Source organism: Ixodes scapularis, unplaced genomic scaffold (genome assembly GCF_016920785.2).
Source record: "Ixodes scapularis isolate PalLabHiFi unplaced genomic scaffold, ASM1692078v2 PGA_scaffold13__105_contigs__length_92229423, whole genome shotgun sequence".
Classification (NCBI taxonomy): Eukaryota; Metazoa; Arthropoda; class Arachnida; order Ixodida; family Ixodidae; genus Ixodes; species Ixodes scapularis.
Genome location: NW_024609839.1, coordinates 41,194,262 through 41,207,843, shown reverse-complemented (window position 1 = coordinate 41,207,843; position 13,582 = coordinate 41,194,262). Strand labels below are relative to the sequence as shown.

Genomic DNA, 13,582 nt, shown 5'->3' with positions numbered 1-13,582 from the left:
AAAACGTTTTAAAGGTGCGTAAGGAATGTAGCGTTAAAAGCGCGGCAACACACGTGCGAAAAAAAAGAAAAGAATGCGGAAAAGGCGCGAATTTTAGAAACGTGGAAAAATAGTTGCGCGACCGTTGTAGTCAGCAAAGAGCCCGAGAAACTCGGGGGCGTGACGAGTTCTCAGTTTCCTATTGTCGCGCCTCCACCAATCAGGTGGCGGCACGTTATAATAAGAGCGCTGAACAAGCCAAAAACTACGCCCTTCGTTTTCCAAATTGTCGCCGACTTTAGTCTAACAAAACGATCTGTGGTCTAGTCGTGATCACGTAAAAATCTTAAATAAGCTTTTAACAAAACCATATATTATTATTTATTTTTTATGTTAGTTTAGAATATACCTTGGCTTCGAAAATAGCATGAAAATTTTTTCGCATGTCCTAAATTTTGTGCCAATTTTTGTTTTTTGGTTGTTTGCACATGTTTTTTGTCTTTGACCATCCGAATGTAATTAATAATTACTTTATAAATTATAAGTTCCGAGAAAGCAGTTTGTACTCGTATTCACCTAAAAAAAAACGTAAAAAAAGTCCGGTGTTTTGGCGAACGTTATTAATTTCCCCCCATCATGTGAGGAAGTAGGATATACTTAAATGCATCCTATATTAGCTTTATGTACTTCTGTCAAAACGTAAACGTTTCAAACGCCCAAAGGCGTCCTTTCTTTTTCCACAACCAAATCTTGTAAGATCTCATTTGCGCTGTTCATAAACAATGCTCATTATTATTATTTTTTGTATGTGGCAACGAGTAGTGTTTTTGCTTTCGCCCCGGTCCTAATGCACTTTTTAATATTTATTTTCTTGCTTAGTTTTTTTTTTTTTTTTAGTGAGTTTAACCGGGACCGTTTTGTCATCCGTTTGGTGCAGGCAGTAGCGAAGCCCTCTAGCGACGCCGGGGGTTCCACGGAGAAGGACCGCGACTGGCACAACTATCCGCAGATGCAGAAGGAGGCCTCGGCCAAGGGTCCCGGGGAGCAGGGCTTAGCCTTCTTCCTGCCCGCGGGTCTGGAGCAGAAGAAGGAGCAGCTGTACAAGGTGAACGGCTTCAACGCCCTCGCCAGCGACTTCATCTCCCTCAACCGATCGCTGCCCGACATCCGCCACCCCGGGTGAGTCCTCCTCCTTCGCCTCATGTGCCTCCTTCTTGCTGAACCGGTGTTGGCGGTAACGCCTAACTGTTTTCGGTAACGTACTCGTTATGTTTTTTTTTTGTTTTTTTTTCGAGTAACGATGAACGCAGTTATGTAACGCCTTACATTCGGCACGAGTGCTGCGTCGCAGTTTGGCTAGGAGTCGGGTTCCCAGCGGTCGGAAGCACGAACAAATATGTTATGCTCTTGTTGACCTCGCGAGTTGGGTTCCCAACTTAGCCGCTGGGAGCGCGACGGTTGTATCTCCTTGCAGAAGGTTGGTCATTTCGTTAGACTTACGCCCGGCTGGAAGCATATAGTTCGTGCGTCTTCAGGGTCCATGTCTGTCCGGTGGAAACCGGAGTGCCTGTCGGCGACTGTTATCTAAAGTTCAAAAATATTTCTACAGACTTAGTTGTTAATCTTCGAGGGAATGTGGAAGGCATCTGAGGAACGCTGTAGGTGACCAAGGCCGCAAGGATCACGGAAAAAGTCATCCGTTTATTGTTCTCCAGGGAACTGTTGCCTTTTGCCGGGGTCGTCGATCCACAACCGAATAGAGTCTCTACCAACCAACTCGACTCCAAAGGTGAAAGTGTCCTGTTCAGTTTCAGTTTTCCAGAAGCATCTTCAGAAGGCAATCTCTCGCAAAGGATCACGAAGAACATCACTTTGTGTTGAGCAGGAGTACAGACCCCAATGTCTTCGAAGCTTCTTGCTTCGGAGCCACAAATCTCGTTTCTTTTTCTCTTTTAGGCATGTGGACGTTTTCCAAGTTATCGGGTCACGCGTAAGTTCCCTGCAACTCGGAGAACCCTATGCCCGTGTCGTTCAACAGAAGTAAAACTGGCCACTGTTGCTTGTTGGGCTACGGTAGCGCATTGTGTTCTTCTGTTCTCCCCTTTCGTCCGTGTGTAAAAGCGGCACCATGTTCTCGAAGCTTCAACAGAAATCCCGATAGACCCCGATTTATCGTGTTTGGTGAAACTAAACTGTTTAGCTCATACCCTCCGATTTTTCGTCCTCAACCAGAAATTGATACCGATAAACACCGCATCTGTGGGATGTCTAGAAGCGTCTCCGCCCATTTCCCCCCTTCCTCCCTCACTAAACAACGACGCCAGGCAGGCGCACTTATAACACATCAACGCGGAAGGCATCCGCCATTACATCGCCAACACTCTCCATGCTGCGAGTAGCTCCCTCTCTGAAACCTAGGCTCTCAAACTCGCACTGCCGAGCAGGCTTCCACACGACCCATCCTCCTTGACGCCGGAAGCGGATGTGAAGAAGGCTCAAAGTGCAGCCGCGTCCCCTGGGAACCTGGCTATCGATCGGCCAGCTTCGTAAGGACGCCTCCCCCCCTTTTTGCATGCCGAGATGAATGCATCTATACTTTATGTCTCCCCCCCCCTTTCCCCTCTGGTAGGCCAACTTGGCTTGGCACGGATGAAACTTGCAGAAGAGCCGCGCCCCCAGGCGCCGAAGGGGGCCGGGGGGCAGAGGAATGACTCGAGACGTCGATTTCTCGGCTCTCCGGTGTTCCGACGGCCGCCCCGCATTGAGAAAGTATGGTGCTTTGCACGCTTTTTTGCCTTTTCGGAGAAGGGCTACAGTAACGTTGCCCGCTAGCAACGTTACTGTAGCCCAGTTGCGTGGTCAGCGCGCTCGTCGTCCTAGTGGGTTTGTCGTCGTCGGCCTCACCGATCACGCACGGGAAAAGAAAAATGTGCAGGATCAGGGCGCATTTACCGTGCGTGATTAGGTTTCATCGGTGATTACAAACGTCTAAAGGAGACGAGCGCCGTGACTGTGCACTTTGGGTGACGCTCGATTTCGCGCCGTGGGTCAGTGCATGGCGTCCGCCGTGGACGGGCCCTTAAAGGGAAGCGGAGTGCGTAGAACGACTCGGTTGAGAAACTCGCCGTTAAAACAAGCACCCCGCGGCGTCCACCGTAGAGCTTATTTGGCCACCGTGAGCCAGATCGATTACTGCTTTGCCACCCCTTGGGCGGTCATTAAAAAATTCAAACCGCGCAAAAATTGACTTTTTTTTAGTTAGTTGCGCGAGGTTTTTTGGTTAGCTGGAGGTATATATGATCTGATTCGAGACGAGGACTCGTCGAGAGTTCGCTTTGTCGGCACGAGGAAGATTCATTTGTTTGTATCCTCCCGATTTTCTGGCATATATATATATATATATAGTTTCCGGAGTGGGCGGTGCGGGAGAAACGGCGGCGCTACGATAGCGTTTATATTATACTCGGCGCATGATTGGAGCACGTTCCTTCAAGCAGGCGCCTGCGATAGTTTCCGAACCGAGATGTTCTAGCAACGTTGCCTCCTAGCGCGGCGAGCACCTCGGTCTTACAGCACTGTGATTACGTCACTCGTACGCTGCAGTTATTTGTTTTTGTGATCTCTTATGACGAGAGAAGACAGTGGCGTCATCCGTTTCGTAGCCATGGAACACCCGTGACTTCCGTATACTTCCTACGTTTTACGCGCATCGTTCTTCCGCCATTAACTCGAAAATCTCTCGACAGCGTTATAAGCGACAGCTTCTCACAGATGGTACGTACATTTGATTTCACAAATACCGCGAAACCTTCGTTCTAGCGAAGTGCAGTTCAAGGGCAACCTCATAGATGGCGCCAGCGGGCCAGTGTCTTCTCTCGTCGTAAGAGATCACAAGAACTCGGTTGTATGATAACGCAAGAGTGCGAACCAACCTTCGAGGCTCGTTCACACATTGGCGTTCGAGTGGGATTGCAAACACTAACTCCTCGTTAAGACTGCCTGCTTCGAGCTGTTGCTATGGCGACACTTACGAGGAGCCAATATGGGAGCGCTGTGCAGCACGACGCAACGCAGCGGAACGCAGTCGACGTAACCGTGTAAACGAGCCTTCGGGCTGAGGGGTGTTGCTCGCAGAGCTACACGAACTGTGCGTTTCGGATCGCCTATACGAAGCACTTTCGAAAGCTGAAAACCTTGGGATTTTGGTTTCGAGATTCTTCGTCTGCCGGCTCTAGGGACGAACGCGTACACGTCAGCATCTGGGACGCTACCGAGCGTTTCGAAGTGACCGGAAGCCGCCGAAAACGTCACATCAGGCAGCCGTTTCTTGCCGCGTGCTTGAAGCGGGCAACGTTTGGGTATCGGTTTGGGCAACCTGGCGCTTTGGTTGGGTTCGTAGTGAGGACGCCTGCTTTCGGCCATCCACACAATCTCCCGCGATCCGTGCGTGGCGACAGGAGGGACCGTGGCTTAGACGGTGACAGGTTAAAGGCCGACCTACGGAATCGTCTTCCTCCGGAAAGGAAACCGGTTCCCAGTTGTCCTCTTACCATTCTCTCTCGCACTAATCTATAGCTCGTACTCCCGACAAACGCGCAATGCAGGCAAACGCGAATCTTGCCGCTCTTGGTCGGGCTTCTAAGCGCAAACTCTGCCGAGAGCAAGTTCCATAGTTCTTCATATTCGACGGGTGTACGCGGGGGCACAAGAACAAAACGCGCAACCGGAATAGCCAGAGGATAAAAAAGCACTTCGATCTTTCGTACACCCTCTTCTTCGGGAAGTAGCTTCCTCGGTTGAAACGAGAAAAATAAATAAATAAAATAGGAAGGTTCGAATTGCTTCAGGGAAGAGATCGACCACGACTTAAAGCTCTTCGCAAGACACGCCCCCCCCCCCCCCCCCCCCCCCCCCCCCCTCTTTCTGTTTAGTTTAGTTTTGTTTTGTTTCGAGGAACGACTTTCCCGTTCCTTCGGGATGAAGTTCCTGCAGCGGTGGGAAGTGAAAGGAAAGAATTGAGATCGATACCTCTCTTGTGTTTGTTTTATTTGAAAGAAGCTCGAAGTATTATTTAGTCGTCCAAAAGTGGTTCCCTTCTCCCCGAAACGTTTTGCAAGGTTCCTCGTGTTGTGCGTTATAAGCGCACTCGCCGTTATCTTTTTGTTCTAAAAAAAATAAATAATAATAACAAGAAAATAACGCAGAAAGAAAGAAAAAAAAATGTTTAGACAGCTCAAGTGTACTTTAATCGCACTTTCGTACTTTTTTTTTTTCGATATTAACATTAAGATAGGTGTTTTATTTTATTTTTCTTCGTCTCTAGAGAGAATAACCCTGCCCGTAACGACTTCATCTACCACATCGAAACGCGCGTGCTCTGCGTTTTATTTCATTCTAGAAAAGGAAAAAAAAAAAAAAAAGAAGCGACCTGGCTTCCAATGTAGCCGTTTTATAGCCAGCGCTATCTCTACTCCTAACCTTCGGAAGGAAATCTATGAAAGTTGAAATTGTCTTGTTTGTATTCTCTTGCCCCGTCTCCCTTCTTTCACCATCGTCCCCGTTTTACGTCGTGGTCTATCTCTCTATCAATTTCTTTTCTTTTTTTTTTTTTTTTTTGTTCGTTAGACGGCCGATCTTGGCAACAATGATCCAACTTGCAAGAATTTTTCGTTCGTGCGCGTAATCATCGGCAGCACAACGCGGTTTAATGTTGAGCGCACCGGAACTTCATCCTGTATGAAGTCGAGGCGCCTTATCTTTTTTGCGCAAGGTCGGGGCTGCACTCTTTCGAGCGATATACTTTTGTGGAAAATGTTTCGCCACAAGTTTTCTATTTTTTTTTTGTACGTTCACATTTGATGAGCATGGACTTCGTCATGTACAAAGCTCCTGCTACTGCTGCTACTGCTGTTATTTTTATTCTCGAGTCTCGTTGCGCTGTTAAAACTTATCTGCACGCGCAGTCTTCCCAATATATCATTATTTCTTCTTTTTTTTTTTGTCATTTTAGAGTTGGACAAATATTTTAGTGGTCTTTCGGAATGTATGCGTCGAAGGTTGTTAAGAAATGTAATAAAAATGCATCGTGAGCGCGACAAAAAAAGTGATACCGGAACCCAACTATGCTCGTTCCAACTTCTTTATACGTAAGCATCACCTTCTGAGCACCTTCCGTCTGCCGTCTCATTCTTTAGCTTCTGCGCAGCGCTGCAATCGTGAAACATAGAGCCGCGCTTCTTTTCTTTTTTTTTTTTTACTTATTTACCTTGGCTGAGTCTTCGCCCTTCTTTATTTTTCTCCTAGCAACACCCTGAGCGCACACACTCTCGCGGGGTCTACATACACCGTGGCAGATTTGCATAATTTCGCGGCCTGCTGCTTCCAAAGTACTCATTAGCGAACAAGTTAATTAGCCCGTGTGTGCGATCGCATTCGCCGTTTCCGACCTTTTTTTTCCGTCGCCTTTGTTGTTCCTTCCTCGGTTGCTGTTACTTTCAGTTTCGTTTTCCTTTTCGGCATCTTATGATCAGCCAAGCCGCCTGCTCGTACTTGGGTCTTGGTCGTGTTCGTTTGCTGCTCCGACTCATCTTTATTACAGCTCACGATCCGAATCAATTCTAGCCCCCACACCCCCTCCGCTTACCTTTTTGTTTTTTTTCCCGCCGTACCTGAGCTCCTGTATCGGGTCTTGTCGCGTGCGCGTGCATACGTGCATGGAGAGACAACTGTGGAATGACCCCGAACGAGCGTGGGGTGGCGCCTCTGGTGGGGACTTAGCAAAGCGTGCTTGGGAGAGTAATTAGATTAAGAGAGTTGCGGTTTTTCTGAGCTAGTTTGTTCCTCGCATCTGCGCGATGTAAATTAGTGCAACGAGGGCTTCCTTTTTTCTCTTCTTTTTTTTCTTTTTGTCGTTTGGAGGAGGTACGGGTTCTTTTCGCCGAGAAAATGTTACTTGGCGCGTTAATTAGAACGTGCGTGGGAGCTTCCGCGGTGACTTACAGTCGCGCTCGAAAACCACCGACTCAATGTGCGCCTGAAGTAGGAGTGGTGGCAATTTTATACGCTGTGTTGTTGCAAAGTAGTTAGTTGGGCTAGTTGGTTCATGGCTTAGAAAAGTATAAAAGGGTCGAAAACAACGAGGACCAAGACCAAGTAAGACAACAAAACGCGACTTGTGTTGCCTTAGTTGGTCTTGGCCCTCGTTGTTTTCGGCACTTTTATGCTTTTTAACTTGTGTGGCTCTTGCTTTAAAGAGTGGTTCACACTTGCGACAGCTTACGCCCGTGTTCCTTAATATGGCCTAAGATCTCTTACGACGAGTAGGGAGTCTCTAATGAGGGTGATCGCAACTCAAATTCAGGAGAGCGTTTGTAATTTAATGCCGGCGCTTGAGGGAGAGGATGGGTAAAAGATATGCGCCAATGTTGCCTACACGAGAGCAGAGGCCCGCTCTGTTGCAACTCTCTTGCCCCATGCGCCTTTCCTCCTCTCGCCTCTCATTGCATGCAACGAACGCCTTGGCGTAGCCTTTCTCACTTCCTTCTCTCTCCGGGAATCGCAAACGTTGAGAGGAGAAAGCAGGGTTGCCAGACAAGCAACAGCGTCCAAGATGGCAGAGTTTTCCATATTTCGCGTGAAACAAATGCTTAACCTATCGGAACAGAACTGGTGGCTATAGAAAGGTAATCATTTCTACCTTACGTAAATTATTCAAGCAGATTGACGGGGTCTTATGACTCGAGTTAGAAAATAAAACGGCCCTTTGCCCCGTAGACTCCCAGCAAAGATTAGCAATTAAATGGCGTGATCCCCGATTTCGGCTTGGACTTCCGATCCGAAAAATTAAAATAATAATAATGGTGCGCAAAAATAAAAACATACGCAAACTGAGTGTCCCATTAGCTAGCCAGCTTATGGCACTTCAACCCCCACTCCCCGGAATCCAGCCCACCCTATATTACACATATGCATTTTGAACCCCCCTCCCCCCTTCATGTCAATGGCACCCCAGTCACCTCAACCCTCCCCGAAAAACGTCTCTGGCTACGCCACTGTATGCCACCCCATAGATGGTGCCAGTGTCTTATCTCGTCGTTAGGGAGGCTCCAGTGAGGGCGGCCAGGCGGTCACCATTTCGGCCAATAGAATAAGCGGCGTCTCCTTAACCTCTACACTCTTGCTGAGCGGATTCAAATTCCCGGTGCCAGGTTGCTTTATAAGGACATTGCTTGTTTACCGACATTTTTTGTCATTTACGCGGCAGCGAAACAAGCGCACATCTTTGCACCGCCACCACATACGGCGTCGGCACCTGGCGGCGTTGAAAGACAGTTTTCTTGTTTCGAAATTGGCAAGAATAACACTGCCATTATAAGAGATCTGTGATATACGTTGAGTGCAGTGCCAGAGACGCTTGTTCTGGCGAGCGGCGCTTTAAGTACCATGACTATCCATATCGGTCTTGGCGCGACTGTTTCAGAACGGCCCTTTGGCAGCTCCGAAGATTTCTGAGGACCGAAGTGTCCATTGCCATGACAACAGAGACCGATCATCCGATCGTCTGACGAAGTTTTTGGTCGTCTGTATGTTAGCACCCGCTTGTCCCCTGTTAGCAGTCAGGGAATGCAACGCGCTACGTTCCCAGGATCCATGCAGTGATCCACGACTGCCCCCGTCGTCTGCTCCAGCCGGTTCTATGTACAGCCGGTTCCCAGCGTTCCGTTCGGTGAAGAATAGATGTATCGCTTCGTTGTTTTGCAGCTGCTGGACCCGATATCTTTGGAAAATCAGCGCAACCATATTTCGTGCCAGATTGCCCCGAGTGTTCTTCGAGACAGTCACGTTTGTTCCTCGTTGTATCCTCCCGTGACGGCGGACAGCGTCTCTGTCGTGCCGAACTCGGCCTCACCGTAACTTGGCAGACGGCGAAGGCTACGCTCCCAGCGAGCCAATCAGCGCGTCAGGGCGCGCACGTGACTGTTTTCTATTTCACTCATTGCTCGCAGTGCTGTCAAAGCCGTATGCGTTAGAGAAAGGAAAGCCGCTGTTGCGCAAATCTTGAGTGACGAACTAAACTCCGAGGGGTACGAAAGCGACACAAAAGAGGGTCCTGGTAGGAGAGGCGTTCCCCCATCCCCTCTTTTCTAACTACTTCGCCCCTGTAATACCAATTCAAGGAGATGGCCTGGCACGCGACATTCGAGACACCAATGTTTCAGTGACTCATATTTAACGTAAGGAAACGGTGTTGTGTCAGCCGGCCTTTACGGTGAAACCCTTCTTTGGGTTACGCGCCGAAAATTCAGCACTATGCGTTTGTCTTATCTAGGAGGTGTTTTCCCTGCCGCGGTCACGTCCTTATCGGGACAGACTTCCCCGTCTATAGCCGAGCTTCGTGGCTCGCCGACTTCGCGGCATTAACAGCGCCAAGTTATGCACGATAGCCGTCCGAGCGTTGGGCCGTTCCGCAAACGCTTTAACGGCTTCCCTCGTTGATTTCAGTACCCTAATCTTGCTCTGGTCGTCGGGGAGCGCTGTTATCTCTCAGCTGTGTGGATCGTTTAGAAACATGAAGCTTCGGGGTGCTGTTTTTTTTTTTTTTTTTTTTTTTTCCTCTTAATTGGTGCACGTTCAGAAGGAGCGCATTTGGAGGCGGAGACTATCCGCCCTTACGGTCATTAACGGGAAACTATACACGGAGACGACAACCTTGTGTGGCATTTCCGAAGAGAGGAAGAGTGCGCGTGCGCAGCTTTTATCGGCGCTCAAACAAATGCTAAGCGGTCAACGGTGGCAAACCGTGGACCGCTTAACGACTGCAAACTGTCCCCGAATATACGGGTAGAAGCTAGGGGAGAGGAGGAGGTGCGAGTTCCGGTCGGAAGAGTTTGTGGGTGGAAGCAAAGCCTCTTCTACTCACTGATCGAAAACGTGTTCGAACGCCGGCATCAGGCGTTCGGCGTTTCCGTTCGAGCAGCGAATAGAGACCACGGCAGCCGGCTTTGCGTCTACCCCCTAATCGTTCCAACCAGATGCCCCTTCTCCCTCTATTTCTACCCGTATAGTAGGGTAGAGCTTCCTGCGTGACTGCAGCTAATCGTCTCGCTAAAATTTCAAGGTATACGGCGGTATACCTTTATATATAGAGTCTACAACTCTACCTGTAATTTCGTCCTTACATTGGGAAAGGGATGCTTAAAGTTAAAGTTTTGACGGTCGCCCCCGTGCGGCGGCGATTACGCGTTTCAATATGTCCGACTGAACGCGAAACCGCACACACCGTGGAAGGTGTCGCCATTTGCTTTGTTTTTGGCGAACCAGAAACGTTATATTAGCGGCGCGGTGTGCCGCTTTTCTGGGAATATTTATCGGTTTGAAATTAGGCGCTCCGCAAGCCTGATACGCGCGAGATGGTGAATTCGCATCTCGGCTGATCGGGCGCGGTGGTGGAAATGGAGCGCCGTTTCTTCCGATTCAGGCTTTTGAGGCTTCTTGGCATTGAGTTCGAGGTGTGAGAGCTTACCGTCCGACGGAGGAGCTCTGTAAAGTACCTCACGTTCGAAATGTGAAACCATGGGAATGTCGCGGAAGCGGATGCGCCAAAATAAAACCATAGGCCACGCCCCTTTTGTTCTTATGAAGCTGTCGCTGACAGTACACGAGCACTTAGCTCTGACGTCACGGCGCCGCGGTGGCGCTGCTGTCGGCACTGCGCACGCGCAAGCGCTTCTCTTGAAGCGGTTTCTGGCCACGTGCCCCGCACCTGATGGGGACAAACGGCAACTTGTTTAGTATGGAAACAGCGTGTATGGCGAATTCGGTTTCCTTCTTAGTTTGAAGAAAAGAACAAATCATCTTCAGTGAGGGTAGAAATTGTCGTTAGGTTAAATAATTAAACATATCGAAGTGAAAAAAAAAATGCGGAAAAGACGAAGACAAGTGGAAGGAATACACACGCATAGCGCCGTATGTCAAGATGGCACCAGAACCATATATGTTTAAAATGTGAGAAAGAGGGGGAGGGGACAGTTTCATAAAGGCGAGGTCCGGCGTGCCAGAACGTATGCGCACTTTGAATGTCGTGTCTGCTTTAGTACGACAAATTTTCTTACGAGGAAAAATTCAAAAATTAACAAAAGCAAAAGAAAAAAAAAAGAGAAAAGAATCGACGAACCACTGTATTCAATCCGCATTTTATTGAGTTACGAAAATAACTAGAAGCAATAAAATCGTACAATAGGAAAAAATAGAAAATAAAGATAGCGACTGTCGCCCCAAGGCACGCCCGGACAATTTTTCGTTATCGCGGAAACTTGGCCTTCGTTCTCGAGCGGGAAGCTCGGCTTTCAAATGTAAATGAGGCCCACCTTTATTATAATGGATTTTCCCCTGGTCCCTCTTTTGATGTACGTCTCTCTTTTGCGGCGTATATTTATTTTTGTTTTTTGACTGGGTACCCGAGTGCAGTGTGCGGGATCCGCCTGAGTTGCGGGATTAGATTAGAGAGAAAGGGACGTTAAAACTTTCCCACGTGACAGGAATCGAGATGCTTGCCTCGAGTCGTTGTTTCCTCTCTCACAACCCCTTCTCTCTCTTTCTCTCTTTGTGTCTCTCTCCGTCTTCCAGTATCTCTTTCATCTCTATCTTGCTCTCCGTGGAATTCCGTCGTTTTGTCCGCGTCTTGCCTGAGTTGGCGGATGCGGCAGTCGTTGCGCGGATGATAATGATGATGTTTATGATGATGATGTGAGTGTTCTTTCTTACTCGGGCAGCTCCGACTCGAGTTCGTGCTCAGCCGAGGAGTGAAACAAAGGAAGTAAATTCGTTCTTCCTTTTTCCGCGCTTCTCGCGCGCTTTGAGAGCCACTCGAAGCGTGCCTGGTTGCACTCCCTCTGCACGACACCGTTAGCACGAACACAGTATCGATACGTTTTCGGATTTTACTCAGAAAGGCTACAAGCGAACGTCGACTTTTGCCACTTAGATTAGTGCCCCTGCCGCGCTGTATACACACGCCTTTGGCGCAGACAACGTGACATGCTGTCTAGATACGAGCGCTTCTGCCAGCCATGGATATTTTTTCAGAACGGTTCTGCGCATGCGTAGATCCCTCCAGGCGCGTAAGCAGGATTTTGTTTCGGGGGGGGGGGGGGGGTGTATGAGGGGGAGGGGGAGAGGAGGCCCCAGCAAAATGGAAGATTTAAGGGGGGGGGGGGGGCCGGGCCCCATGGGCGAACCCCCCCCCCCCCCCTAGCTGTGTGCCTGGATCCCTCGTGACGTAGCGACGACGTACTAATGGCGTCGGTGTGACAGAAAGGGTATTTACGTAAAAAAAAAAAAAAACTCTATTGGTCATGTGCAAGGGCGTGCCCAGGTTGCGATGAATTGTCCAGCGCTTGTTACCACGCCATGCAATGTCTTGTTCGCGGGCTTGAATGGAGGAATGAATGGATGGATGCATATACGGCTGAACCCCTTGAATCGGGTGGCGACTTGCGCCACCCTGCCGGTGTTTTTTATTTGAGAAGTTAAAGGGCAACTCCGCTTCATTTTTGGTTTTGAAAAAACAATGCAGTCCTCTTCAGTATCGCCTAGGAAGACCACACGTGAAATCTTACGACGCAGTTCCGTCTAAATGTTTCTTAAAGGCCGACGACCAGACACGAGATTCTGCAAGGCAGAAGATCCTCCTCACCATGGGGGAGGAGGAAACAGGCAACGCTAGACAGGGTAGAAGGGGGAGAGGAGGAAGCGGGGGAAAAGTGGAAAGCGCGAACTGGTCGTCGGTCTTTAAACGGTCCGGCAAACTTTGCAACTCGCCAAGTTGCCGAAATCGACTGACTTGAGCGGGCGAATTCAGGCGCAACCAACAGCGCAGTCAAGGCTACGGCATGGGCGGAGCCAACATTGAGCTAAACGCCATCTACATGGCCCCCTTTTGCTTGTTTTCACTTCTCCGGGCGAGCATAGCGCATGACGTCAGCAACGTTGCCTCTCGGCGCTCAGCAGTGTCCACGTGATTGGCGTAACGCGCCTGCGCAGCGCGTTTCTTGGGAGCCGTCCGGCCGCCCGCCGTGGTCCCGCAGTTACCGCCGTCTTCCGCGTCACAACCGCCGTCGTCGTCTCACCGATTGTGATTATTGTCTCTCGGAGTTTCGTCCACACCACGGACACCACGTGCGCGCACACTTATGCCGCAGTTGTGCAGACGTCGTCGAATGCCGTAGACACCAAAACGTGGCGAAGAGTGCGGTGCAGACGACACTCGCGCCTGCCACACGCCCGCCCCAATCCCGCCCGTCGTTGGGCCGAGGATCACGTGACATCTCGTACCACGTGATGGCCATGTACTTGGCGACCCGAGGTCAATGTTGCCGGGCGGAGCCGAAGTTTCGGTTTCGATTTCCGCTCGTGTTTAAAATCAGATTTAAAAATATATATCCCATTTTTCGCGAAGCAAACGACGTAGTGTGTTTTACTAGGGCTTTTTAATTCGAAATCAATCATTATCCCGAAATCTTCGGAATTGAGCGGAGTTGCCCTTTAACGTCTACATAATTTACGTTATTCGCACCTTACGCTCTCCAGCTGGGGGAACACGAAG

General features: G+C 49.4%; 1 protein-coding gene across 2 annotated transcripts in view; it reads left to right on the top strand.

The window, feature by feature from the left end:
* LOC8031807 (putative polypeptide N-acetylgalactosaminyltransferase 10) overlaps window positions 1-13,582 on the top strand; it is a 280,882-nt gene that overhangs the window by 184,737 nt on the left and 82,563 nt on the right. For both annotated transcript variants that reach the window (XM_042289876.1, XM_042289877.1), the window contains one exon: window positions 917-1,158. In XM_042289876.1, coding sequence (XP_042145810.1) covers window positions 917-1,158 — 242 coding nt within the window. The remainder of the gene's footprint in view (window positions 1-916; window positions 1,159-13,582) is intronic.